A 26,061-nucleotide genomic window follows, 5' to 3' on the forward strand; every position below is an offset into this window, starting at 1 on the left:
CCCGATGTTGGGGGAGTCCAGAACCAGGGGCCACAGTTTAAGCCATTTAGAACGGAGATGAGGAAACATTTTTTCTCTGTGAGTTGTGAGTCTGGAATTCTCTGCCTCGGAGGGCGGTGGAGGCCAGTTCTCTGGATACTTTCAAGAGAGAGCTAGATAGAGCTCCTAAAGATAGCGGAGTCGGGGGATATGGGGAGAAGGCAAGAACAGGGTACTGATTGGGGATGATCAGCCATGATCACATTGAATGGCTGTGCTGGCTCGAGGGGTCGAATGGCCTACTCCTGCACCTATTGTCTATTGTTTTGAGGGATATGGGCCAAATGCCTGCAGGGTGGAGCAAGTGCAGATGAGTCGTTGGGCCGAAGGGCCTGTTTCAGTGTTGTAAGACTATGACCCCATTTGCAATATGTGCTGTAACAATAGCTTTGTAGATGCATGTAGAACAATTTGAACAATGTTAAATGAAAGCAAACATTAACGTTGTGAATCTAACACATTTATTTTCCTTGCTAAGCTGTGTGGTTTGACAAAACCATGTGAACTATTTTCCAATCAACCCGCTGAACTGAACAACAAGCATGTGCAGGTTAACCTATGATGAGCGTTTGTCAGCACTGGGGCTGTACTCACTGGAGTTTAGAAGAATGAGGGGGGGGGACTTCATTGAAACGTACAGAATAGTGAAGGGCTTGGATAGAGTAGATGAGGAGAGGCTGTTTCCACTAGTGGGAGAGTCTAGAAGTGGAGGTCATAGCCTCAGAATTTTTTTTAGGAAGGAGATGAGGAATTTCTTTAGTCAGAGGGGGGTGAATCTGGAATTCTTTGCCACAGAAGTCTGTGGAGGCCAACGGATATTTTTAAGGCAGAGATAGGTTTTTGACTAGTACGGGTGTCAGAGGTTATGAGGAGAATTCAGGAGAATGGGGTTAGGAGGGAGAGATAGATCAGCCATGATTGAATGGTTGAAACTTACAAAATTCTTAAGGGGTTGGACAGGCTAGATGCAGGAAGATTGTTCCCGATGTTGGGGAAGTCCAGGACAAGGGGTCACAGCTTAAGGATAAGGGGGTAATCCTTTAAAACCGAGATGAGGAGAACTTTTTTCACACAGAGAGTGGTGAATCTCTGGAACTCTGTGCCACAGAGGGTAGTTGAGGCCAGTTCATTGGCTATATTTAAGAGGGAGTTAGATGTGGCCCTTGTGGCCAAGGGGATCATAGGGTATGGAGAGAAGGCAGGTACGGGATACTGAGTTGGATGATCAGCCATGATCATATTGAATGGCGGTGCGGGCTCGAAGGGCCGAATGGCCTACTCCTGCACCTAATTTCTATGTTTCTATGAATGGCGGAGTGGACTTGATGGGCCGAATAGCCTAATTCCACTCTTATCACTCATGACCTTATGACCTGAAGTGTGCCAACTAAAAATAGCACACCAAAAGTGAAACTAGACGATGGAACATTTTTAAGCTCTCTCTCTCTCTCTCCCCACATCCGCAAGATCGCAAGCGATCGTGGAGCTTCTGTGTGAATGAAAGGTGAAGGGTGGGGTAAGGTTCGGAGCGTTATGTAAAACGCCGTACCAGGAACTGAAAACAAACACACACAAAGCTACAGGCTGATGGCACACTGCCAGGGACCTTGGCACAGTCAAAAACCTGACCTACAATCAATGTTTACCAGAAAATAAATTTAACTGTAGGCTTTTATGTGGAGATTGTAAGAGGGAAAAGTTGATACCCGCAAGATAAACGTCAGTGTAGGAACCAACTGTGGCTGTGTTAACATTTGGAACAGTGGAAAACCTTTAATGCTTGAATGCTCGCAGGTCCACCAGCGATTTTGCAGCACCCTTGGTTCCAGAGCCTTTCTGGATTATCCGTTTTGCGGGACCAACTCAGAGGTCACGGCCCCCGAGATGAGACCAACAGTACGGGAACATTTCGCCTAGGCAGCCGAGGGGGCTGCAAAGGTTAATTTTCTTCTGTAAATTACCCCTAGCATGTAGAATGTGAAAGTGGGATAACATGGAACTAGTGTGAACGGGTGATTAATGGTCGGCGCGGACTCGGTGGGCCAAAGGACCTGTTTTTCCATGCTGTATCTCTAAACTAAACTTAACCAGCACGGACAAGTTGGACTGAAGGGCCTGTTTCATGCTCTGTAGCTCTGATTATTCTCGGTTGAGAATTTTGAGTGAAAAGTTGTGCCCTGCCATTTCCCCTTTTCCTTTGCTTTTATTCCCAGTCATGCCTTTACATTATCCACACCGATTCATAGAAACATAGAAAATAGGTGCAGGAGTAGGCCATTCGGCCCTTCGAGCCTGTACCGCCATTCAATATGATCATGGCTGATCATCCAACTCAGTATCCTGTACCTGCCTTCTCTCCATACCCCCTGATCCCTTTAGCCACAAGGGTCACATCTAACTCTCTCTTAAATATAGCCAATGAACTGGCCTCAACTACCTTCTGTGGCAGAGAATTCCAGAGATTCACCACTCTCTGTGTGAAAAATGTTTTTCTCATCTAGTCCTAAAAGATTTCCCCCTTATTCCTCCACCTTCTGCTAACTCAAGAGATTTGGTACCAATTAGATGCCAATACCAAAGGGTAAGGCACAATTTGCTTTGATTTATGTCCTTCAACATCACAAATTTTCAGCCCCGCTCAAGATCAGAATACGGCCATGAAATCTTTCAGAAGTGCAAAATATTGATCAATTCCTTCTGTTGCTTCTGGCCTTGCGTGAAGGAACACAATTTTCTGCTTTGAACAGATTCTGCTTTGAAGTAAAGCACAGAATAGGTGAAGTATTTGCTCTTACGTATCATTAGTTGCAGGGAACAATGTTCCATAAATATCATGGAGTTCTTCACTGTGACGGTGTAACAGGAGTACTTTTTTTTCTCCGCCATTTTATTTCTAATTAAAGCTTCAAACAGACAGGATCAAGGCCTGGTGATACAAGGAACTGCAGATGCCGGAAGCTTGAGCCAAAGAACAAATTGCTGCAGTGTCTGTAGAGGAAAATGTTCAGATGACTCTTCAGGTCAGGACCCTTCTCCGGACTGGTTGTTGTACGGATAAGGAAGCTGGGGAAGAAGGGTGGGGACAAAGGCTGGCAAGTGATAGGTGGATACAGGTGGGGAAGGTTTGATTTGGAGATGGGTGGAGGTGAGGAAGGATCCCGACCCAAAACATTGCCTGTCCATTTGCTCCACAGATGCGATCTGACGTACTGAGTTCCTCCAGCACTTTGTGGTTTGCTCAATATTCTGGCATCTGCAGTTCCATGTGTCTACATTTAAAGGAAAAATTGCTGGAAAACGGAGGCACAAGGAACTTCAGATGCTGTAACATCAAGTAAAACATGAAGTGCTGGAGGAACTCAGCAGGTCTGGCTGAATCTATGGAGAGAATTAATAGGTGATGTTTTTGGTTGGAACCCTTCTTCAGACTGATCAGTTGTTATCTATCCATTTCCTCCACCGATGACCCACTGATTTCCAAGGACAGCTTTGAAGATCTGTAAAAGGGTGGTGTTTTGAGATGGCCTTACACATCTAAACAACCGTGGCGCAATGTTAGAGCCGATGCCTCACCGCACCAGAGCTCTGGGTTCGATCCTGACCTCAGGCGCTGTCCGTGTGTGGAGTTTGCACGTTTTCCCTGTGACCGCGCGGGTTTTCTCTGGGTGCTCCAATTTTTTCCCACATTCCAAAGACGTGCGGGCTTGTAGGTTAATTTGCTTCTGTGAATTGCCCCTAGCGTGTTGGCTGAGAAAGTTGAATAACATAGAACTAGTGTGAACGGGTGATCGATGGTCAGCATGGACTTGATGGACCGAAGGGCCTATTTCTATGCTGTATCTATAAACTAAACTAAATACTAAAAGCTTTGCTGGGCTCTGAATGTTCTTTTCACAGTTATTAAACTCTCAATTCTAGTTTCCTTATCATCCAGAAGGAGGGCTATTTGGCCCATCAAGTTAATGTTGGTTCTCAGAGCAATTTGGTTACTGGGTTATGTTGACCCACTTCCTCATCCACTCCCCACACACTAGAAGCATTTTTACAGAGGCCAATTAACCTACGAACCCCTTTGGTCTTTGGGATGTGGGAGGAAACCGGAGAAAACTCACACCATCACAGGGAGAACGTGAAAACTTGGGACAGCAAACTTCCCGAGGTCAGGATTGAACCCGGGTATCTGGAGCTGTGAGGCAGTTGCTCTACTAGCTGCGCCACGATCAAACTGCCATGCAGCACAGAAACGGGCCCTTCAGCCCTCCTTGCTCATGCACGCTCTTCCTACCTATCTGCACTAATCTGCTCCGTTTCTGCCGATTCCTCAATGATTCAATGAATGGAGGGAGTGGATGGGGTTAGGGAGGGGTTTGAGCCGCGTATCGTTCTTGTAACTCCAGCTTGTTTTCAGATGATATCACCTAGAAAAAAACTGCCTAAACAAACTCATTCACTCAAATTACAGTGGAGACCACTATAATTTGGGAATAGACCCTGGGCTTTAGTAATCTGTAAGGAACATATTATCGTTTCTGGAGAAATTCTCAAGGATTCAGAAGAACTTCTACAACAATAGCCCTTGTTGACAAGCACCAAAAGTGAACAAAACGGAGAAGTTTTTTGTTAATCATTAGCGGCAGTGTTGAGGCTGAGTCACTGGGAACTGAGGGACTCGTTCACCAATCTGAAAAGATTGGCTCAAGAACGCAGAGCTAGTCTTTTTAAACAGAGGGTGGTGGATGCTTGGAACGCGCTGCTGGGGGCTGGTGGAGGCAGATACGATAGCGGCTTTTAATAGGGTTTAGGATAGGCGCCTAGACATGCAGGGAATAGAGGGATATGGATAGTGTGCAGGCAGATGAAGGTTGGTCTAAGCACCATGATCGGCACAGACATTGTGGGCCTGTTCTTGTGCTATGTTCTGTGTTCTGTCTATATGGTGGACTTCAATACAGGCTGAGAAATGAAACACTGGCAGTCTGGAACTGTCTATGCCACATTTGGGTCCTGGAAATAGAAGCAGGAACACCAACAAGTGTTCGATATTCCCTGGACCTTAGGGCAGGTGTTAGAGACACAGAGACACAGTGCGGAAATAGGCCCTTCAATCCACCAAGTCCATGTCGACCAGCGATCATCCCATACACTAACACTGTCCTACACACGAGGGACATTTTACTATTTTTGTTACTAAATTCCATGCCAATTAACCTACAAACCTGTACGCCTTTGGAGTTTGAGAGGAAACTGGAGCACCCAGAGCAAATTCACTCAGTCACAGGGAGAATGTACAAACTCCATACAGAAAACACCCGTAGTCTGGATCAAAAAATTGTAAAATATAGTTGCAAAAAATAGTTACTTCAGCCCTTCGAGCCAGCATCGCCATTCAATATGATAATTACTGATCATCCCGAATCAGTACCCTGGTCCTGCTTTCTCCTCATATCCTTTGATTCCATTAGCCCAAAGAACTATATCTAGGTTAATTAGCTTTTGTAAGTTCTAAATTGTCTTCTAAAAGTCTAAAGTATGTATGTCTGTATGCTGTAGGTGTGTATGTATTGTTTGTGAGTGCATGGGTGTGTGTGAGTGTGTGTGCTTATGATATATGTACATATAAACATCAGTGTGAGTGAGTGTTTGGTGTGTTCGTGTGTGTGCATGTGTGTTGTGTTTATGTGTGTGCATGTATATGAATGCATAAGGTGTGTGTGTGTGTGTGCACATATTTATGTTTGTGAATGTTGTGCATTTGTGTTGCTTCTGTGTGTGTGTGTGTGTGTGTGTGTGTGTGTGTGTGTGTGTGTGTGTGTGTGTGTGTGTGTGTGTGTGTGTGTGTGTGTGTGTGTGTGTGTGTGTGTGAACGTGCACATTAGTGGTATGCATGCATGTGTGTCAATGGGCACATATGCCTGCGTGTGTGTGTTGGTACGGGTGTTTGTGGACAAGCTATAAGAGGATATTAACCATATATAACCATATAACAATTACAGCACGGAAACAGGCCATCTCGGCCCTACAAACTCCATGCCGAACAAATTTTTTTTCCCCTTAGTCCCACCTGCCTGCACTCGTACCATAACCCTCCATTCCCTTCTCATCCATATGCCTATCCAATTTATTTTTAAATGATACCAATGAACCTGCCTCCACCACTTCCACTGGGAGCTCATTCCACACCGCCACCACTCTCTGCGTAAAGAAGTTCCCCCTCATATTACCCCTAAACTTCTGTCCACTTAATTCTGAAGTCATGTCCTCTTGTTTGAATCTTCCCTATTCTCAAAGCGAAAAGCTTGTCCACATCATCTCTGTCTATCCCTCTCATCATTTTAAAGACCTCTATCCAGGTCCCCCCTTAGCCTTCTGCGCTCCAGAGAATAAAGACCTAACTTATTCAAACTAGCTCTGTAACTTAGTTGTTGAAACCCAGGCAACATTCTAGTAAATCTCCTCTGTACTCTCTCTGTAGACTGGCTAGTTATCCAGTCGTTCGTGGATTTGTTTAACAGGGCCAAGATGTTGAAAGCCTTAACCCCTGCAGGAAGGAATCATTCAATGAAAGAAAGGTGGAGATTGGCCACACTCGATGGTTGGGAAGAGTACTAGGAGATACAGGTAAGGAGTGCCTAAGGTCAATGAATCAGTGGGGGCAATTATATTAGAGATAAAGGATTAGCTATCTCTGGCGCATCAGAGTAATTAAATAATTGAACATAAAGTCATACAGGGCTAGACAATGGACGATAGGTGCAGGAACAAGCCATTCAGCCCTTTGAGCCAGCAACACCATTCACTGTGAGCATGGCTGGCCATCCACATTCAGTACCTCGTTCCTGCCTTCTGGGGCATTGTCTGATTTAGATAATAATGATCAAAAAATTTGGTTTGGTTTAGTTTAGAGATACAATGTGAAAACTGACCTTTTGGACCACCGAGTCTCATCAGCGTCTCTTCTTCCTGAGGAGACTGAAGAAGGTCCATCTGTCTCCTCAGATCCTGGTGAACTTCTACCGCTGCACCATCAAGAGCATCCTTACCAACTGCATCGCAGTATGGTATGGCAACTGCTCTGTCTCCGACTGGAAGGCATTGCAGAGGGTGGTGAAAATTGCCCAACGCATCACCGGTTCCACGCTCCCCTCCATTGAGTCTGTCCAAAGCAAGCGCTGTCTGCGGAGGGCGCTCAGCATCGCCAAGGACTGCTCTCACCCCAACCATGGACTGTTTACCCTCCTACCATCCGGGAGGCGCTACAGGTCTCTCCGTTGCCGAACCAGCAGGTCGAGGAACAGCTTCTTTCCGGCGGCTGTCACTCTACTCAACAACGTACCTCGGTGACTGCCAATCACCACTCCACCCCCCCCCGGACACTTATTATTTTTTATTCAAATCGTTTGCTATGTCGCTCTTCAAGGGAGATGCTAAATGCATTTCGTTGTCTCTGTACTGTACGCTGACAATGACAATTAAAATTGAATCTGAATCTGAATCTGGTCTGCATCCACCACCGTACACCAGCACTATCCTAGACACTTAGGGCAATTTACAATTTTTGCCGAAGCTGTACAAACCTGTACGTCTTTGGAGTGTGGGAGGAAACCAGAACACCTGGGGGAAACCCACGCGGGTCACATGCAGAGTGTGCAAACTTCGTGCAGACAGCTCCCGTAGTCAGGGTCGAACCGGGGTCTCTGGCGCTGTAAGGCAGCAACTCTACCGCTGCTCCACTCTGCTGCCCCCCTGTGGAGAGTTTCATGAAAACCAGCTGAAGGAAATGAGAAGGCTGGTGAAAAATGCACACATCAGACAAAACGTAGCTGTCACGTGCCGACTGAGCAAAGGAACTGAAGGCTCAATGTTCCCAATATTATCTGGAAATAGTTCCGACCACCAGCGTAAACAATTAATTGTTACAAACTTTAACTCCACAAATGATCACTTAGCCTTTCTAACACATAGTTTACTGCCTTGCTATTGTCTTTAATCTCTGACCTCTTATGGAATGTCTGCTAACCATTGAACTCCCAGCTACAGGAGAGATCTGTTGTCACAATAAATACTTTACAGTAGTATTAGTATTCTGAGATGTACAAACTCTGCTAAGCAACAGCTTTCCTTGTAGGTGCTGTTTTGTTTAGATGCTGTTGATATTTTTGCATGAAACAGAATCAAATAATTAGGAACGGCACAGTGGTGTAGCTGGTAGAACTGTTGCCTCACAGTGCTGGGTTCGATCCTGACCTCGGGTACTGCCTTTGTGGAGTTTCCCCGTTCACCCTGTGACCGCGTGGGTTTCCTCTGGGTGCTCCAGCTTCCTCCCACATCCCAAAGACGTGTGGATTTGTAGCCGATGTTAATTAGCCTCTCGTGTGGTAACAAAAATTGCCCCTAGTGTGTCGAGAGCGGGTGAGAAAGTGAGGTTGGGATGATCAATGGTTGGCAAGGACTCGATGGGCTGAAGGGCCTGCTTCCATGCTGTATCTCTAAATTAAACTAATCTCTGCTTTTAAAATATTGAGACATCAGAACACAACCAGAGCTCACAACCAACAGTTGTATTATTGACCAGGTAATCTCCACTGGTTAAGATCATTTAGCCCATCAAACTCAATGATAACTGGGGCTAATTAAGCTATTCACAAGTATAGACTATTAATCAATCATCTGTCTATTTTATCCCATGTTGGATAGGCCCCAGACAACTGCTTATCATTATTTCAAGTATAGTCTGCATTAGTGTCATGGGGTTGCTTTTCTTTGGAAATTCACCACTGTTCCAATGTTCATGTTAGAAACATCAGATCTCCTTTCTGTTTCACCTTTTCATCCACTCAATCCTTCTACTAAGGCCACTCAGCAAGGCCACCAGCATAATCAACGACAAGTCGCATCCTTCTCTCCTCTCCCATCAGGCAAGAGGTACAGAAGTGTGAAAACGCACACCCCCAGAGTCAGAGTAATGCCCCTGTCCCACTTAGGAAACCTGAACGGAAACCTCTGGAGACTTTGTGCCCCACCCAAGGTTTCCGTGCGGTTCCCGGAGGTTGCAGGTGGTTGCCGGAGGTTGCAGGTAGTGGAAGCAGGTAGGGAGACTCCGGGAACCGCACGGAAACCTTAGGTGGGGCGCAAATTCTCCAGAGGTTTCCGTTCAGGTTTCCTAAGTGGGACAGGCGCATTGGTCTCTTCCCAGCTGTTATCAGGCAACTGGACTATCACCAACTAGGGAACAGTCCTGACCTCCCATCAACCTCATTGGAGACCCTCGGATTATCTTTAATTGGACTTCACTGGACTTTACATAGCACTAAGCATTATTCCCTTTATCCTGTATCTGTACACTGTGGACAGCTTGATCGTAATCATGTACAGTCTTTCCACCGACTGAGTAGCACCCAATGAAAAAAGCTTGTCACTGTACCTCGATACATGCGACAATAAACTAAACTAAACTAAACTAAACTAAGCTAAACTAAGATAATTTATAGTGTTTAAGAAGGAACTGCAGATGCTGGAGAATCGAAGGTACACAAAAGAGCTGGAGAAACTCAGCGGGTGCAGCAGCATCTATAGAGCGAAGGAAATAGGCAACGTTTCGGGCCGAAACCCTTCTTCAGACTGATCGGGGGCGGGAGTGGGCGGGGACAAGAAAGGAAAAAGGAGGAGGAGCCTGAAGGCTGAGGGATGGGAGGAGACAGCAGGGGGACTGAAGAAGGGGAGGAGACAGCAAGGACTAACAAAATTGGGAGAATTCAATGTTCATGCCCCCAGGATGCAGACTCCCCAAACGGAATATGAGGTGCTGTTCCTCCAATTTCCGGTGCTGCTCGCTGTGGCCATGGAGGAGACCCAGGACAGAGAGGTCGGAGACGGAGTGGGAGGGGGAGTTGAAGTGCTGAGCCACCGGGAGGTCAGCTTGGTTATTGCGGACCGAGTGGAGGTGTTCGGCGAAACGATCGCCCAACCTCCGCTTGGTCTCACCGACATAGATCTGCTGACATCTAGAGCAGCGGACGCAATAGATGAGGTTGGAAGAGGAAGATAATTTATAGTTGTACTAATCTGGTAAAGTCGAAGGGTATTTACAGACAAGTCTTGTAACTCTGGACTTTCTGGGATCGGGAAGACAAGAAGTCCTGGGGACCTGAGAATCTGGGTCGGAACCTGATGTAATTTACACTGCTCTTTGAATAAGAACTAAACTAGGTCTGTCCAACCTCTCCATGTGTCTAATACTCTCAAAAGACAATAGGTGCAGGAAGGAATAGGCCATTCGGCTCTTTTGAGCCAGCACCACCATTCAATGTAATCATGACTGATCATCCACAATCAGTACCCCGTTCCTGCCTTCTCTCCATATCCCCTGACTCCCCTATCTTTAAGAGACCTATCTAGCTCTCTCTTGGAAGAAGCCAGAGAACTGGCCTCCTCTAATCCCGGGAACTGAAGGAATCAGGGTGGTAGACAGCTGAACTCACAGAAAGCAGGATTTGATTTTAGGGACCTAATTCACATCACACGTCGGTAGCTGCCATATCCTTAACTATTGTTTTTGATTTCTTCCCTTTAATCTTACATCAGATAAAGAAAAAGAACCTTGCTGTGTTTCTGAAAAGGCATCAGTGTAAAGCTAATACTGCAATGAGCTCTCATATAAAGACCATAATGATGGTTGATCGTTCATCAAACAGACTCACTTTCTCCGCATTTCTATACTTTCTGCACCGTTTTGTCATAGGGACACAAAGTATTCTCGGCTTTAAAGCCCAGAATTAGACATCATAATGTTCGATCTCAGTACAAAGTAATGGTGCATCTGATCTAAATTGCCTGCAATTTTCCTGTCAACTGTACATTATGTCAACGTTGTTCATCAAAGGAATTCATAACAAGGGAAGTAAAAAAAAAAGGCACAGAGTGCTGGAGTAACTCAGCGGGTTAGGCAGCATCTCTGGAGAACATGGGTAGGCAGCTTTTTGGGTCGGGACCCTTCTTCAGACTCGGGAAGGGTCCCGACCCGAACATCACCTATACATGTTCTCCAGAGATGCTGCCTGACCTGCTGAGTTATTCCAGCACTCTGTGTCTTTTTTTTTCCACCTCACACTTGTCAGACTTTGTCCCGCCCCCACCTTTCTTTTCCAGCTTTCTCCCAGCACTCCGATCAATCTGAAGAAGGGTCCCGACCCAAATTGGCCCTAGTTTGTATAATAGTGCAAGTGTATGGGATCATTGGTCGGTGCAGAAGGAATGAAGGATCACTGGTCAGTGCAGAAGGGATGAAAGACCTGTTTCCGTGCTGCATCCAAGTTCTCCAGCGATGCCGCCTGGCCTACTGAGTTACTCCAGCACTTTGTGTCATTTTTCTATTCAGTTAGCTTACATTCTTTGCAAATACCAGCTCTTTACGCTGTAAGGCAGCAACTCAACCGTTGTGCCACTTTGCCACCCAGCATGGAAATTGTGGGGCGAAGAGCCTATTTCTGTTCTATGTTCTATGCGTTGGCTCACTACCACCCACTCAAAATCTGATCGTGATGGCAGGTAGATGTTGACTACATTGTTGATGACAGTATTTATCTCCCCGCTGCTGATGAAGTTTAACTGATGAGAAGGCAATTATCCAGATTCCACATGTCCTGTTTTTTGTGGACAGGATATCCCTGAATAATTTTCCACATTATTCAGCAGAGTAAGACTCTGTTCATCCATCATGCTTGGGATTTGTTGGCATTGGGCCTGCAAGTTTCCCAGACAATTGGGTGTTATTTTATTAAAACTCCGGCACACTTTCAATTAACTTTTTTAGCAAAGACATAACATGGCAACATTTCAGTGTAAGTTCAGAGTTTAGATTACAGCATTGGAAACAGGCCCTTCGATACGTTGAATCCATGCTGACCATCGATCACCTGTTCACACTGGGGTCATGTTATCCCACTTTCTCATCCACTCCCTACTCACTAGGTGCAATTTACAGGGGGTCAACTAATCTACAAACCTCCACATCTGTAGGATGTGGGAGGAGACCGGAGCACCCGGAGGAAACCCACGCTGTCACAGGGAGAACGTGCAAATTCCACACACAGAAAGCACCTGAGATCAGGATCAAACCCGGGTCTCTGGCACTGTGAGGCAGCAGCTCTGCCAGCTGCGCCACCTTGGCAAGGGGTCGCTATCTATCTATCTATCTATCTATCTATCTATCTATCTATCTATCTATCTATCTATCTATCTATCTATCTATCTATCTATCTATCTATCTATCTATCTATCTATCTATCGAGAGAGAGGGGCTTTGCAGTTTAGGCCTGTATCCACTGGAGTTTAGAAGACTGAGGCGACCTTATTCAAACATATAAGGTCCAAAGGGGCAGTGGGGGGGGGGGGGGGGGGGGGGGGAGATGTACAAGGAACTGGAAATTCTGGAAACTTGAGTTAATCACGAAGTGCTGAAGTGACTCAACGGGTCAGATAGCGTCTCAGGAGGACGTACATACCTGGAGGGTAGGTGATGTTTCAGGTCGGGACCCCTCTTCATACTGAAGGGGCTTGTGATACTGTGCCCCAAACTTTCCCCTCCCCTCCCTTTCTCCCCCACTGTCCCCTCCCCTGTGCTCCAACTGGACTCCCATCTATATCTCCCCTCCACCGCCACCACTTTTCTCTCTCTTGTTCTACAATCCACAATTCTGCAAACCTGTAACACAATTTATTTTCTTATCTCTGTTTCAACTACATGCCTATTAAACCTCCCCACGTTCACCTATTTCCACCTATTATTTGCCATGTTGTGTCCTGCCTCTCCCCTTTTCCAGCTTTCTTTCCCCCCCCCCCCCCTCCCCCCCTCCCTCCCCTCTCTCCCCTCTCTCCTCTCTCCTCTCTTGCGATCAGCCTGAAGAAGGGTTGGCACGGTTGTGCAGCGGTAGAGTTGCTGCCTTGCCTGTCCCACTTAGGAAACCTGAACTGAAACCTCTGGAGACTTTGCGCCCCACCCTGAACGTAAATCTCTGGAGACTTTCCGTGCGGTTCCCGGAGGTTTTTATCACTCTCCCTACCTGCTCCCACTACCTGCAAACCTCCGGCAACCACCTGCGACCTCCGGGAACCGCACGGGAACCGCACGGAAACCGTGGATTAGGCACAAAGTCTCCAGAGGTTTTCATTCAGGTTTCCTAAGTGGGACAGGGGCATAACAGCGCCAGAAACCCAGGTTTGATCCTGACTACAGGTGTGAACGGAGATTGTATGTTCTTCCTGTGACCGCGTGTGTTTTCTCCGGGTGCTCCGGTTTCCTCCTACAATCCAACGACGTGCAGGTTTGTAGGTTAATCGGCTGAGATAAACATTTTAAATTGTCCCTAGTGCGTATGATAGTACTAGTGTACGGGATCGCTGGTCAGCGCAGACTCGGTGGGCTGAAGGTGCTGTTTCCACGCTGTACCTCTTAAAAAAAATATCTCAATCCGAAACGTCACCGATCCGTGTCCTCCAGAGATGCTGCCTGACCCACTGAGTTACTACCAGCACTGTGTGTCCTTTTTGCCAAATTACCATTCCGAATTAACAATGCCAAGACCAACTAACACAACACTCACAAAGATGCAAAGCCTCTAAATTTTGGGCTCGAAATTTCAATATATTTTCAACCTTAGGGGAACTTTTTCATATGAATGCTCTGTGCGTTATTTATTTAATTTTGTTGCCTTGTCAACCATTTTGCACAGTTCCTCTTTATCAACAGGCCGTGGGGACTTTAACTATGAAATTAGGCTGCGGTTTGTATCAATACTTTAATGGAATTAATTTTATCTGTGGAAATTTGAATATATTTCTACAACGGCTGGAGTAATTTAGTTAACGAGTATGATATGTTTAGTCACTTGCTCCGCTATTTCACTTAATTGCTACATCGGTTATGTTGTTTATGAAAATCACTTGGCAGCAGGTCACGGTACAAATTGGTGTGGCACTTTATAGGTCACCATAATACACTTACGCGAAATTAGTCGGCAGTGCTCAGAAATGCATTGGAATGGAAGTGTCCGAATGACTCCAGGGAATGACTCCGTGTGAATCAGACTTGTTACCAACAGCGGTTGATGGAAAGAAAAAATCACTGAAGTGCGTAAGGAAAGAAAGATCTGGCGTTTCTGTGAAATCTTCCCCACCCTCAAGACCCGATGAACCACTCACCGCCTACACGGGGCTTTAGAAGTGACATCGCTGATGTTGTTTGGGGCTGATTTCAACCCTGAGTGAGATTCAGAAAGTGGAGTGCAGTCAAGGGCCTGTTTTCTTTTAACTTTTTTTGCAGCTTTGTTTAAATACCACATGCTCAAAAGCTGGGCGTTCCTGCCTGAATGCTGCCTTAGAAACAAGCGGAGGTGAGATGATATCGAGGAGAGTGGCTGCAGGGACAGAAGGAGGTCAAGGGGAGGTTGTTCTGACGTCCGACAAGCTCAATGGCTTGTGTAGGAAGGGACTGCAGATACTGATTTACACAATAGACACAAAGTGCCGGAGTAACTCAGTGGGTTAGGCAGCATCTCTGGAGAAAAGGAACAGGTGACGTTTCAGGATTCAACACCCTGGCCCTTCCTACCACCTGTCAATTGTAAAACATAAAACAGTACAGCACAGGAACGGCACTTCGGCCCACAATGTTTGTGCTGATCAGGAATCCGAGTTATTTAACATAGAAACATAGAAAATAGGTGCAGAAGTAGGCCATTCGGCCCTTCGAGCCTGCACCGCCATTCAATATGATATTGGCTGATCATCCAACTCGGTATCCCATAGCTGCCTTCTCTCCATACCCCCTGATCCCACAAGGGCCACATCTAACTCCCTCTTAAATATAGCCAATGAACTGGCCTCAACTACCTTCTGTGGCAGAGAATTCCAGAGATTCACCACTCTCTGTGTAAAAAATGATTTTCTCATCTCGGTCCTAAAGGATTTCCCCCTTATCCTTAAACTGTGACCCCTTGTTCTGGACTTCCCCAACATCTGGAACAATCTTCCTGCATCTAGCCTGTCCAACCCCTTAAGAATTTTGTACGTTTCTATAACATCCCCCCTCAATCTTCTAAATTCTAGCGAGTACAAGCCGAGTCTATCCAGTTAAGAAGGAACTGCAGATGCTGGAAAATCGAAGGTAGACAAAAGTGCTGGAGAAACTCAGCAGGTGCTGCAGCATCTATGGAGCGAAGGAAATAGGCAACGTTTCGACTCGAAACGTTGCCTATTTCCTTCGCTCCATAGATGCTGCTGCACCCGCTGAGTTTCTCCAGCACTTTTGTCTACCTATGATCCGGAGTTAAACTGATCTCATCTGCCTGTACACGATCCATATCCCTCTACTTTCTGTACTTACATGGACCTATCCAAATGTTTCCTGAAAGCCACTATCGTATATCTGCCACCACCTCCACCCCTGGCAATGCGTTCCTGGCCTTCACCAAGTTAAAAACTTGCCAGGCACATCTGCATTGAACTTCCCCCCCCTCTCACTTTAGAGCTCTGCCCTCTAGTGTTGGATATTTCCACCCTGGGGAAGTGGTTCTGACAGTCTACCCCATCTGTGCTTCTCATAATCTCATGCACTTCTAACAAGTCTCTCGTCAACCTCCAACCTTCCAGAGAAAACAGTCCAAGTCTGTCCAACCTCTCCCTGTAGCTGAAACACTCTAGAAGGCAGATACAGGCTACTGAGTTGGATGATCAGCCATGATCATATTGAATGGTGGTGCAGGCTCGAAGGGCCGAATGGCCTACTCCTGCACCTATTTTCTATATTTCTAAACCTCCTCTCTAAAGCTTCCAACATGCTTCCTGTAATGGGGCAACCAGAACTGCATGTAATACAGGTACTCCAATGCAGCCTAACCAAAGACTTACAGAGCTGCATCATGAAAAATCCTTGAATGAAAATCTTAATACATGCAACTCAGCAGCAGAATGAATGGTTTGGAGTGGCTGATGCACATGGACTGTCAAAACAAGCCAGGTGCAAGCCATAAAAGCTTGTAACTTAATCAATTATTTTTTTCAGGTTAATTATACCATGATCTTAGTATTGGGTACAAATTAGAAAACTCAGGTCCAGAACGTGTCCTGGAGGGTGATATAAGATGGCACCAGAACAAGGTGACACTTTGTGTACAGTTCCAGAGAGGATCTATTGTACTCATGTATGGTGTGATTTAAATGGAAGCATGCAGAACAAGCATTTCACTGTCGGCCAGCACACGTGACATGAAACTAGCTAATTAACATTTAACTCCTTACATGATGTATATTCTGCGTAGAGTAATAGCATTGCTTATGTGGAGAACATTCTTATTGGTTGCATCGTGGCCTGGTTCAGCAACTCAAAAGCCCAGGAATGAAGGAGATTGCAGAGTGGTGGACACTGTCTGGTCCATCACAGGTACTGACCTCCACACCATCGAAGGGATCTACAAGAGACGCTATCTCAAAAAGGCAGCTAGCATCATCAGTGGCCCACACCACTACTACCCCGGCCACGCTCTCATTTCATTCCTGCCATCTTCTTCGTCTTTCGTGTGGCGTGCAGAGCCTAAAGGTGTTGGGACAACTTGTTCTATTTGATCTTCCGTTTGTGCACGTCGAGTTGATTGCATTAATCGAAACAGGGCGGACCACGTGATGGTTGTAATCTTCCACCCCACTCCTGCCACCAGGAAGAAGGTACAGGAGCTTGAAAACTGTGATCTCAAGATTCAAGAGCAGCTTCTTCCCAACAACCATCAGACTCTCGAACGCTGCACAACACTAATCCCAGCAACTATGAACTTCTATGGACTGATTTTGGTTTGAACTATTGACTTTGGTTTTTGCGGCTATTGTATTATGGCTATTAATATATTGAATTATTTTAAAAATCTATATTGTCTGTGTGTTATGGCATTTACAGGTCTGTTAAGCTGATGCAAGTAAGAATTTCATTGTTCTGTGGTCGGTACCTATGACAGTTAAACACTCTGAACTCTTAACATAAATAATTAATTTGGGAACATTGTGAAAGGGAAGATCCTCTATTTAATTCTTAGTTTTAGTGTCCAACGGTAACTTGAATAAATCGCAGACACATCAGATTCTAAGAAATGTGTGCACTTTGTATCAAATGGCACTTAAAAATTGTTTCTGACATCAATTTGTGTTACTTCACTTAATTTCCGAAAGGATTTCATGAAAGGAGACAGGAGTTTACAACCTTTACCCGACTGGTGTGTTTCTTTGCACCAGAACAGAAGAAATCGAGCCCTTACAGACATTACAGTGCTTCACATCACACAGAGCACAATGAGATAATTATTCTGACATGTCAAAGCTAAGAACTGGAGGTAATTAGTTGAAATGGGGGAACTTACACAGTTCTGGTAAAAAACTCGAAACAAAGATTTAAATTACCCAACAAGTTGTGGGCTTCCTGGCTCAGAGATTCAGAACTTTAAAATTAGATTTTACACCAAGATGTAGAAGACTGTGTTTCACTCAACGTTGCTAGTTGACAGCGAAATTTGGTGAAAAGAAGCATCGTACAGAGCGGTACAGTAGTGCAGCTGGTAGTGTTGCTGCCTCACAGCGGCAGAGACCCAAGTTCGATCTGCTGGGTCTCTGGTGCTGTGCTCTGATTTCATCCCACATTCCAAAGACATGCAGGTTCATAGAATCATCAGCCTCTGTAAATTGTCCCCTTGTGTGTCGGAAGTGGATGCTAAGGTGGGATTACATAGAACGTGTGTGAACGGGTGATTGTTGGTCACAATGGACGCGATGGGCCGAAGGGTCTTCTCCACGATGTAAAACTAAACTACTGACTGTGTATGAAGCTCGTATTAATATTGGTCTAAAGAAGGTCCCAAGCCAAACCGTCACCTATCCATGTTCTCCAGAGATGTTGCCTGACCCGCTGAGTTACTCCAGCACTTTGTGTCCATTTTTGACAATTAAACACTCTTGACTCCTGAATCAGGTTATAAAGTCAGGCCGTCAGTTAAGGTTGACTAAAGGGGTTGACAGTCGAGGACAAGGATGGTGCCGGCAGTCAACGTCGAGGGCAGGTGAAGGCAGTTGAAGCGATGGGAGGTCACGGTCAAGGAGCGGACTCCGGTGGGTCCTGAGAATACGCACCGCCGATAACAAAGGAGAAACTGCCGAGAACTAAGGGGACCACAAATTGAATACTTTGGATTGGATTCATTGGATTGGATTAAATTTATTGTTATTGTCTCAATTAAGAGACAACGAAATGCTATTTTCCTTACAGTCATACAAATTTTAAAATAAGCACAAAATACAGAAGTCCACGACACAAACATCCCCACAGTGGCACCAAAGTTCCCCACTGTGAGGGAAGGAACCAAGGTCCAGTCAACCTCCTCGCTGATCTTCCCAGATGTTCACCCGTGGTTGGGGCCTCGCAAGCACCCCGTAGTCGCCGCTACGGGTGGCCCGAGGTTCAGGCCCTCTCGCCGGGAATGATGGAACCCCGACGTCGAACGGGAGAACGTCCTCAGCGGCCTGGACCTCTAAATCAGCCACCTCCCACCGGAGTCCGCAGCTCCCGAAGTCCACAGGCCGAGCTGGGCGGAGATTCAGGCTGGCGACCCCCGACAAAGGGTCGCAGGGCTCCGCGATGTTGGTCAGCGCTGCCCGCGTTGGGTGCTCCTTGAACCACAGCTCCGCGATGTCGATGCAGCAGGCCCAACACTCCGGAGCTCCAAACGGCGATCCCAGGTGAGGCATCGCCCGCTCCGCGATGTATCCAGCGCTGCTGCTGGAGCTCTGGTCGGTCCCGGCAAGAAAGGCCGCGCCAATCCAGTAGGTAGGCTGCCGGGGGGAGGGGGGGGGGGGGGAAGGGCGAGGACGCGACTCGAATAATAGTTGCATCCTCTCCAGGAAGCGACTGAAGGATAGTTTCCCCATTATCATACCCTCTTCCCCCCCACATAAAACAACAACAAAAAACCATAGTTTAAACATAACAAAAAAGATACCAGACTGACGGCGGTGGCAGCCAGTAACCGTGCCACCGGATGTCCAGAATGGAATACTTGGTGTTAAAATGGAATACTTTGTAACTTTGTCTGTGCCCTTTATGTGGTGACTCTTTGCATACCTTGGGCTGGCAAAACAAAGAACTTTATTGTCACTTGTGACTTGTCAGTCAGATCCACAGGATTTAAATCCCATTAATTTGTCCAATAAACCTGATAAAGTAAGAAGCCGTTAAGAGTATTTCACCACTGTTTTCATCCGACATCTAATGAATTATATATTTTTGTATATATTGCCACACCTGAGAATCAAACCACATTACAACATAAATCATGCAGTATCTTAAAGATGAAATAGGCAATGATCTTAGATATTGAAAGGTACAGAAATCTAAACTGAAGACAATTCTCCAGAATAAGGATAAGAATAAGGGGTAAGCCATTTAGAACGGAGATGAGGAGACACTTTTTCACACAGAGAGTTGTGAGTCTGTGGAATTCTCTGCCTCAGAGGGTGGTGGAGGCTGGTTCTCTGGATACTTTCAAAAGAGAGCTAGATAGGGCTCTTAAAGATAGCGGAGTCAGGGGATATGGGGAAGAGGCAGGAACAGGGTACTGATTAGGGATGATCAGCCATGATCACATTGAATTGGTGGTGCTGGCTCGAAGGGCCGGATGGCCTACTCCTGCACTTATTGTTTATTGTCTAAATTCTATTTCAATGATTTGGGTGAGAATGTACATGACAAGATTAGCAAGTTTGCAGATGATACAAAAGTGGGTGGTATTGCAGATAGTTCAATAGTCCTTACCATCACATGCACCCTGAGGTACAGTGAAATATAGTGAAGATGGGTGTGAAAACTTGCAGTAGGATCTTGATCGATTGGCCAGGTGGGCTGAGGAATGGTTGATGGAATTTTTTGCAGAGAAATGTGAGGTGTTGCATTTTGGTCAGGACCGACACAGTGAATGGTAGTGCTCTAAGGAGTGTTATAAAAGCAAAAAGATCAGGAGTGTAGGGACATAGTTCTATGAAGGTGGAGTTGCAGGTAGATAGGGTGGTTAAAAAGGCACATTGGCCTTCATCAGCCAGAGTATTGAGTATAGACGTTGGAGTTATATAAGAAGGTGGTGAGGCCACATTTAGAGTATTGTGTTCAGTTTTGGGCACCACGTTGTAGGAAAGATGTTGTCAAGCTGGAAAGGATGCAGAGAAGATTTGTCAGGATGTTGCCAGGACTCAAGCGTCTGAGCTATTGCGAGAAGTTGAGCAGGCTTGGACTCTATTCCTTGGAGAGCAAGAGGATGAGGGGTGATTATGAAAGAGTGAGATGATTTACTTTGTTACTGTGGTCATAGTCATACAGCATAAAAATAGGTTGTTCAGCCCACCGAGTCCTCACCGATCAACATCTACATTAGTTCCACTTGCCTGCATTTGGAGCATTATCCCTCTAAGCCTATTATATCCATGTACCTGTCTAAATGTTTCTAAAATGTTGTGATAGTTGCAGCATCTACTATCTCCCCATTCCACATGGCCACCACCCTTTGTGTAATAAAGTTACCCCTCAGGTTCCTATTAAATGTTTCCCCCCCTCACCTTAAACCTCCCCCCTGTTTCTCCATTCCCCTACTCTGGACAAATGACTGTGCATTTACCCTGGTACCTTTACCACCCATCGCATGACATTTTCTCCATCCTCCCATCTGGGAAGAGGTACAGGAGCATTAGCTGCAAAACCAGCAGGATGCTCCTCAGCTTCTTCCCACAGGCTATAAGACTGTTAAATGGACTTTGCCCCCTGCCAAGTATCGCGCACAAACCCCCACACTGCAGCAGAGCCACTGTTGTGCCGCTGCCGGTCGGAACGGCTGTTGAATGTTTATGAAAGAGTGAATGTTTAGTAGAGTGTTAAATTTGTTCATGATACATGTATTTTTTATTCCTATTTATTTTTCATGCACACTGAATGGACACTGGTTGAGCAACGTTTTTTTGTTTCCTCTGGGTATGCGAATACTCAGGAAATGACAATAAAGATATACAATACAATACAATACAAGTACTACTGAGTTTATCTTTGCAACTGTAATATATGCATTAATTGTAACTGTACTAAAATTAACTAAGATGGAATGAATTAAGATAGATTTATCAGGCCACTAAACCATCGTACCAACAACTATAGAGCAGTCCCGAGCTGCCATCTACCTCATTGGAGATCCTTGGACTATATTTGATTGGACTTTAGTGGACGTTGTCTTGCACTAGATGTTATTCATGTTATTTCCTTCATCATGTATCTGTATACTGTGGATGGCTCGATTGTGATCATGTTTTGTCTTTTCACTGACTGGTTAGCACGCACCAAAAGCTTTCCACTGTACCTCATACATGTGACAATAAACTAAACAGAACTAAACAAAACTAAACGAAATGAGCATTTTTTGAAGAGTTAATCTGGTTGCAAATCACGTCACATCAGACCTAGAAATTTGCTTCTGATCTGATATTGGTTCCTGCCAAGTATAAACTGTTATCATTATAATTGCTGAGTTAATATTGTGATTTTCTAATTGTCATCAATATTGTAATCATGTATTGTCTTTACGCTGACTGGTTAGCATGCAATAATAACTTGTCACTGTACCTAGGTACATGTGACAATAAGCTAAACTGAAATGATTTAGTTCTAAAACATTCTTCTCATTCAATTTTTTTTAAATTACCTTAGCATTCTGTTCAGCACAGACAATGTAGCTGTGCTGTAATGTTCTATGTTCTATGTTCCGATTATCAAATGCTTTATGTGTCCTTTGAGCTAATGTTTCCGATGATGAATCTCGTTAAAGTGTGGATCTTCTAGAAACATTGTGCTTGAATAGATTCAAACAACCTCTGTGTTATTTTGATTGGAGTGCATCATCAAAAAAATCACTTCCAACTGAAATTTCACCTTGCTTGATATTCGGGAGAACACCTCTGTGTCTTTGAGGTAGCGACAATTTTCTAGATGATCAGAAGAGCCAGTTTTAAGAGATGCTCTGGCCTGTGTTGCTGTAGAGATTCACTGTGCACTGATCAATGAGTGCCTCTCGAGGTATAAAAGCCTGTCTAAAAGTTACTTGCTGCTGTAAAAATGCGGCACGGTGGTAGAGTTCCTGCCTTACAGCACCAGAGCCCTGCGTTTGATACTAAATATGGGTGCTGTCTGTACGGAGTTTATACATTCTCCCTCTGTGGATTTACTTCCACACTCCAAAGACATACAGATTTGTATGTTAATTGGCTTCTGTTAATTGTCCCTGGTGTGTAGAACTAGTGTACGGGGTGATCGTTGTTTGGTGTGGACTCGGTGGGCTGAAGGGTTTGTTTCCATCCACACTATATCGCTAAAACTAAATTAATTGATGCCATATTTTTATACATGTCTGTAAACCTTGGGCCAAGGGATATCTTTTGAGATGAAAATTGCCTTGTTCAACATCCTGCGATGAATTCAAGTTTAAAACCTTATTTTTGGCCATTAAATTATTGGCCTAAAAGAGGATTTTTTTGACTTTTTAAAACAGTTTTGTAAAGGCAAGAAATCATGATGCAGCTCACAGGACTTTGGTTTGACTATGTTTGTAGTATTGTGTACAGTTTAGTTTAGTAACATAGCACGGAAACAGGCCCTTCATTCCATCGAATCCAGCTGATCATTTGGCATCCCATCACACTAGTGCCACCAACACATACTTGGGATAATTTACAGAGGGCTCATTAAACCAAAAACCCTTTAGTGTTTGGAGTGTAGGAGGAAATCCATCCAGTCACGGGGAGAACATACAAACTCCACGCAAACAGCACCGATCCGAGGGAGAACATACAAACCAGGTCACAATCGAACCCGAGTCTTTGACACTGTGAGGCAGCAACTCTACCGTTGCATCACTGTGCTACTCATATGTATTAGAATGAAAGTTGCTTGTTCATCATTCTGAGATTAATTCAGGTTTAAAATTCAAGTATTTTTGGCAGATAAATAATGCAGAGAATATTTTACCTCTAAGCTAAGTCAAGAAATCATAATGCAGCCTTATAGGACTTTGGTTTGACCGCATTTGAAATATTGCATACTGTTCTGGTCACCCCAATGCAGGAAGGCTATGCAGCTTTAAAGTAAGTGCAGAAGAGGCATGGTGGCGCAGCAGTAGAGTTGTTGCCTTACAGCGCTTGCAGCGCCAGAGACTCGGGTTCGATCCCGACGGGTGCTTTCTCTACAGAGCTTGTACATTCTCCCCGTGACCGCATGGGTTTTCTCTGAGATATTCAGTTTCCGCCAACACTCCAAAGACGTACAGGTTTGTAGGTAAAATTGGCTTGGTAAAAAATGTAAAAAACTATCCCGTGTGTGTGTGTAGGATAGTGTTAATATGCGGGGATCGCTGGTCGGCGTGGACCCGGTGGGCCGAAGGGCCTGTTTCCGCGCTGTATCTCTAAACTAAACCAAATTAAAGAGGTTTACTGTTGCCTGGATTAGAGGATATTAGCTGGAATAAAACGTTGAACAAACGTTGGACAATCTCTGGAGGATGAGGAGAGAACTGATAGAAGTATATAAAACTATGAGAGGCATAGATAGGGTAGACAGTCAGAACCTTCTTCCCAGGGTAGAAATCCATGGACTAGAGGGCCTTTAAGGTGAGAGGTGCAACGTTAAAAGGAAATGTGTGGGGCAAGTTTTTTACACAGAGGAAGGTGGGTATAAGGGCAACAGGATAACATGTTGAACAAAACTACTAAACACTCGCAACTACAAAAGAGGATAATGAAGAAATATCCAAAACACCTCCTCTGCTAACGGATTGCAGCAATGAAAACAAAATTACCCGAAGGATATTGTGAAGAACAACTTAGCAATTAATTAGTGGAGCAGATACCATAGTGGTGTTTAAGATGCTTTTAGATAGGTATGTATATATGCAGGAAATGGAGGGATAGGATCATGTGCAGGCAGAGGAGATTAATTTAACTTGGCATCATGTTCGGCATGGACATTGTGGGCCGAAGGGCCTGTTCCTGCGTTGCAGTTTTCTATATGCTATCTCCATACTTACATTATGTTGAAACTTAAAATGAACTGGCCATTGATTGCTAACAAGGCCAGAACTGGCAATAACCAATCATGTATAGTGGCAATAAATCTGGGACTAATTTGAGATCAATATATTTTATTATTATTCCACTTGACATCGGGTTCGTTCAACGCGCGAGTCTATTAAAATTACAAACTAATCCAATCCTGCTACATTTATTGTGCCTGGAGAACATGAACCCGCTTTACATTACAAAGGGGTACAAATCTAACGCAATTCTGATGGGTCTATCAGTTTATCATTGGGATGGCACAGATGAGAGTGATTCACATTTGGTCTCCATGGATACAGGAGTTATACATTGCATTCACTGAAATTACATTGCATGTAACAAGCGTCTAATACAAAATGTAACGCGAACAGTAGTTCAGCATTCGCTTTGAGAGTCCTTACACGCAGGTATCTTGTGCTTCCAAAGATAACGGAGTCTGTTCCCATTGACAACCAACGTCTTCCAATTCACGGAGCCGCCGTCGCCTCTCTTCCCGAAGCGCAGCCCGAAGGGGTTGAAGTTAAATTTACTCCGGGTGAAGCGAAGTTTGCAGGAGATCTGACTCTCCACGTCGCTCTCCTGGAGGAAGTAACACATACTGGACTGCTCTGGTGCCTTCTGCCCATCGATGTTCCGAGTCAGAATCTGGGAATGCCTGGGATATTCGGATTGTCCGGCCGGGTACATGAAATCTGCAAGCAGGAGTTGGAAAGGAGTTAGGAAAGCGGGATAAGGGAACGGTGCTAAGTACTGAAGTATAAACAGAAAGCACTGGAAACAGCCAGCATGCCAGGCACCATCTGTGGAGGGAGAAACAAAGTCAATGTTAGAGGTCAAAGACCCTAATTGGGAACAAGAGGGAAACAAGTTAAAGCCCTGTCCCACTGTACGTGTTCATTCAAGAGTTCTCCCGAGTTTGCCCTGATTCGAATTTGGAGATTTATGGTAATGGCTGCTCGTCGGTACTCGGGGCTCTCGTGGACATTTTTCAACATGTTGAAAAATCTTCACGAGTCTTCCCGAGCTTACCGCGTTTCCCGAGTACCTGCTGTTAGCGTTACGAGCCGCACAATGGGACAATGCTACTCAAGTTACAGAGAGGGGTCTTTGATCTGAAACATTGGCTCGGTTTCTCTCTCCGCATATGCTGCCGGACTTGCTCAGTGTTTCAAGCATTCATTTTGTTTTCATGCCAATTTTTATTTGCAATTACAGACATTTTATAAATGCCGAATATCTTAGTCATACAGAGTCCTAGTACAGGCCATTCAGCCCAACTTGTCCATGCTAACCAACCTGCCCCATCTACACCAGCCCTACCTGTCTGCGTTTGGCCCATACCCCTCTAAGCCTGTTAGACCTCGCCTTCTAAACCTATCCCTCTAACCCTCTAAACCTAATCACTATATCCCTCTAATCTGCCTTACAGTGCCATGTACCTGTCCAGATGTCACTTAAATGTTCTGACACTACCTGCCTCAACTACCTCCTCTAGCACTTGTTCCATAAACCACCACTCTGTGTGTAAAATCTTTACCCCTCAGGTTCTTATTAAATCCACCAAGCCCCCCCCCCTGCCATCACCCTAAACCTATGCCCTCTGTTTCTCAATTTCCCTATTCTGGGCAAAATACATTTACCCAATCTATTCCTCTCATGATTTTGTACACCTCTGTAAGATCACTCCTCATATTCCTGCGCTCCACAGAATATCTTTGTGTGATCCAAGGTATTGTGTATTTTGATTCCAGAACGGCACAGTGGCACTGGGGTAGAATTGCTGCCTGACTCTGTCAAAGACCTGGGTTCGAACCTGACTACGGTGCTGTCTGTACGGAGTTTGAATTTGTTTCC

At 45.1% G+C, this 26,061-nt stretch overlaps 1 protein-coding gene across 2 annotated transcripts in view; it reads right to left on the minus strand.

Moving 5' to 3' along the window:
- Positions 1-24,251: 24,251 nt before the first annotated feature.
- Positions 24,252-26,061, minus strand: part of kiss2 (kisspeptin 2) — a 30,735-nt gene continuing 28,925 nt past the window's right edge. For both annotated transcript variants that reach the window (XM_055652860.1, XM_055652861.1), the window contains one exon: positions 24,252-24,899. In XM_055652860.1, the coding sequence (XP_055508835.1) occupies positions 24,583-24,899 (317 nt within the window). In that variant the 3' untranslated portion in view covers positions 24,252-24,582. The remainder of the gene's footprint in view (positions 24,900-26,061) is intronic.

The sequence above is a fragment of the Leucoraja erinacea genome, chromosome 22 (assembly GCF_028641065.1).
Source record: "Leucoraja erinacea ecotype New England chromosome 22, Leri_hhj_1, whole genome shotgun sequence".
NCBI lineage: Eukaryota > Metazoa > Chordata > Chondrichthyes > Rajiformes > Rajidae > Leucoraja > Leucoraja erinaceus.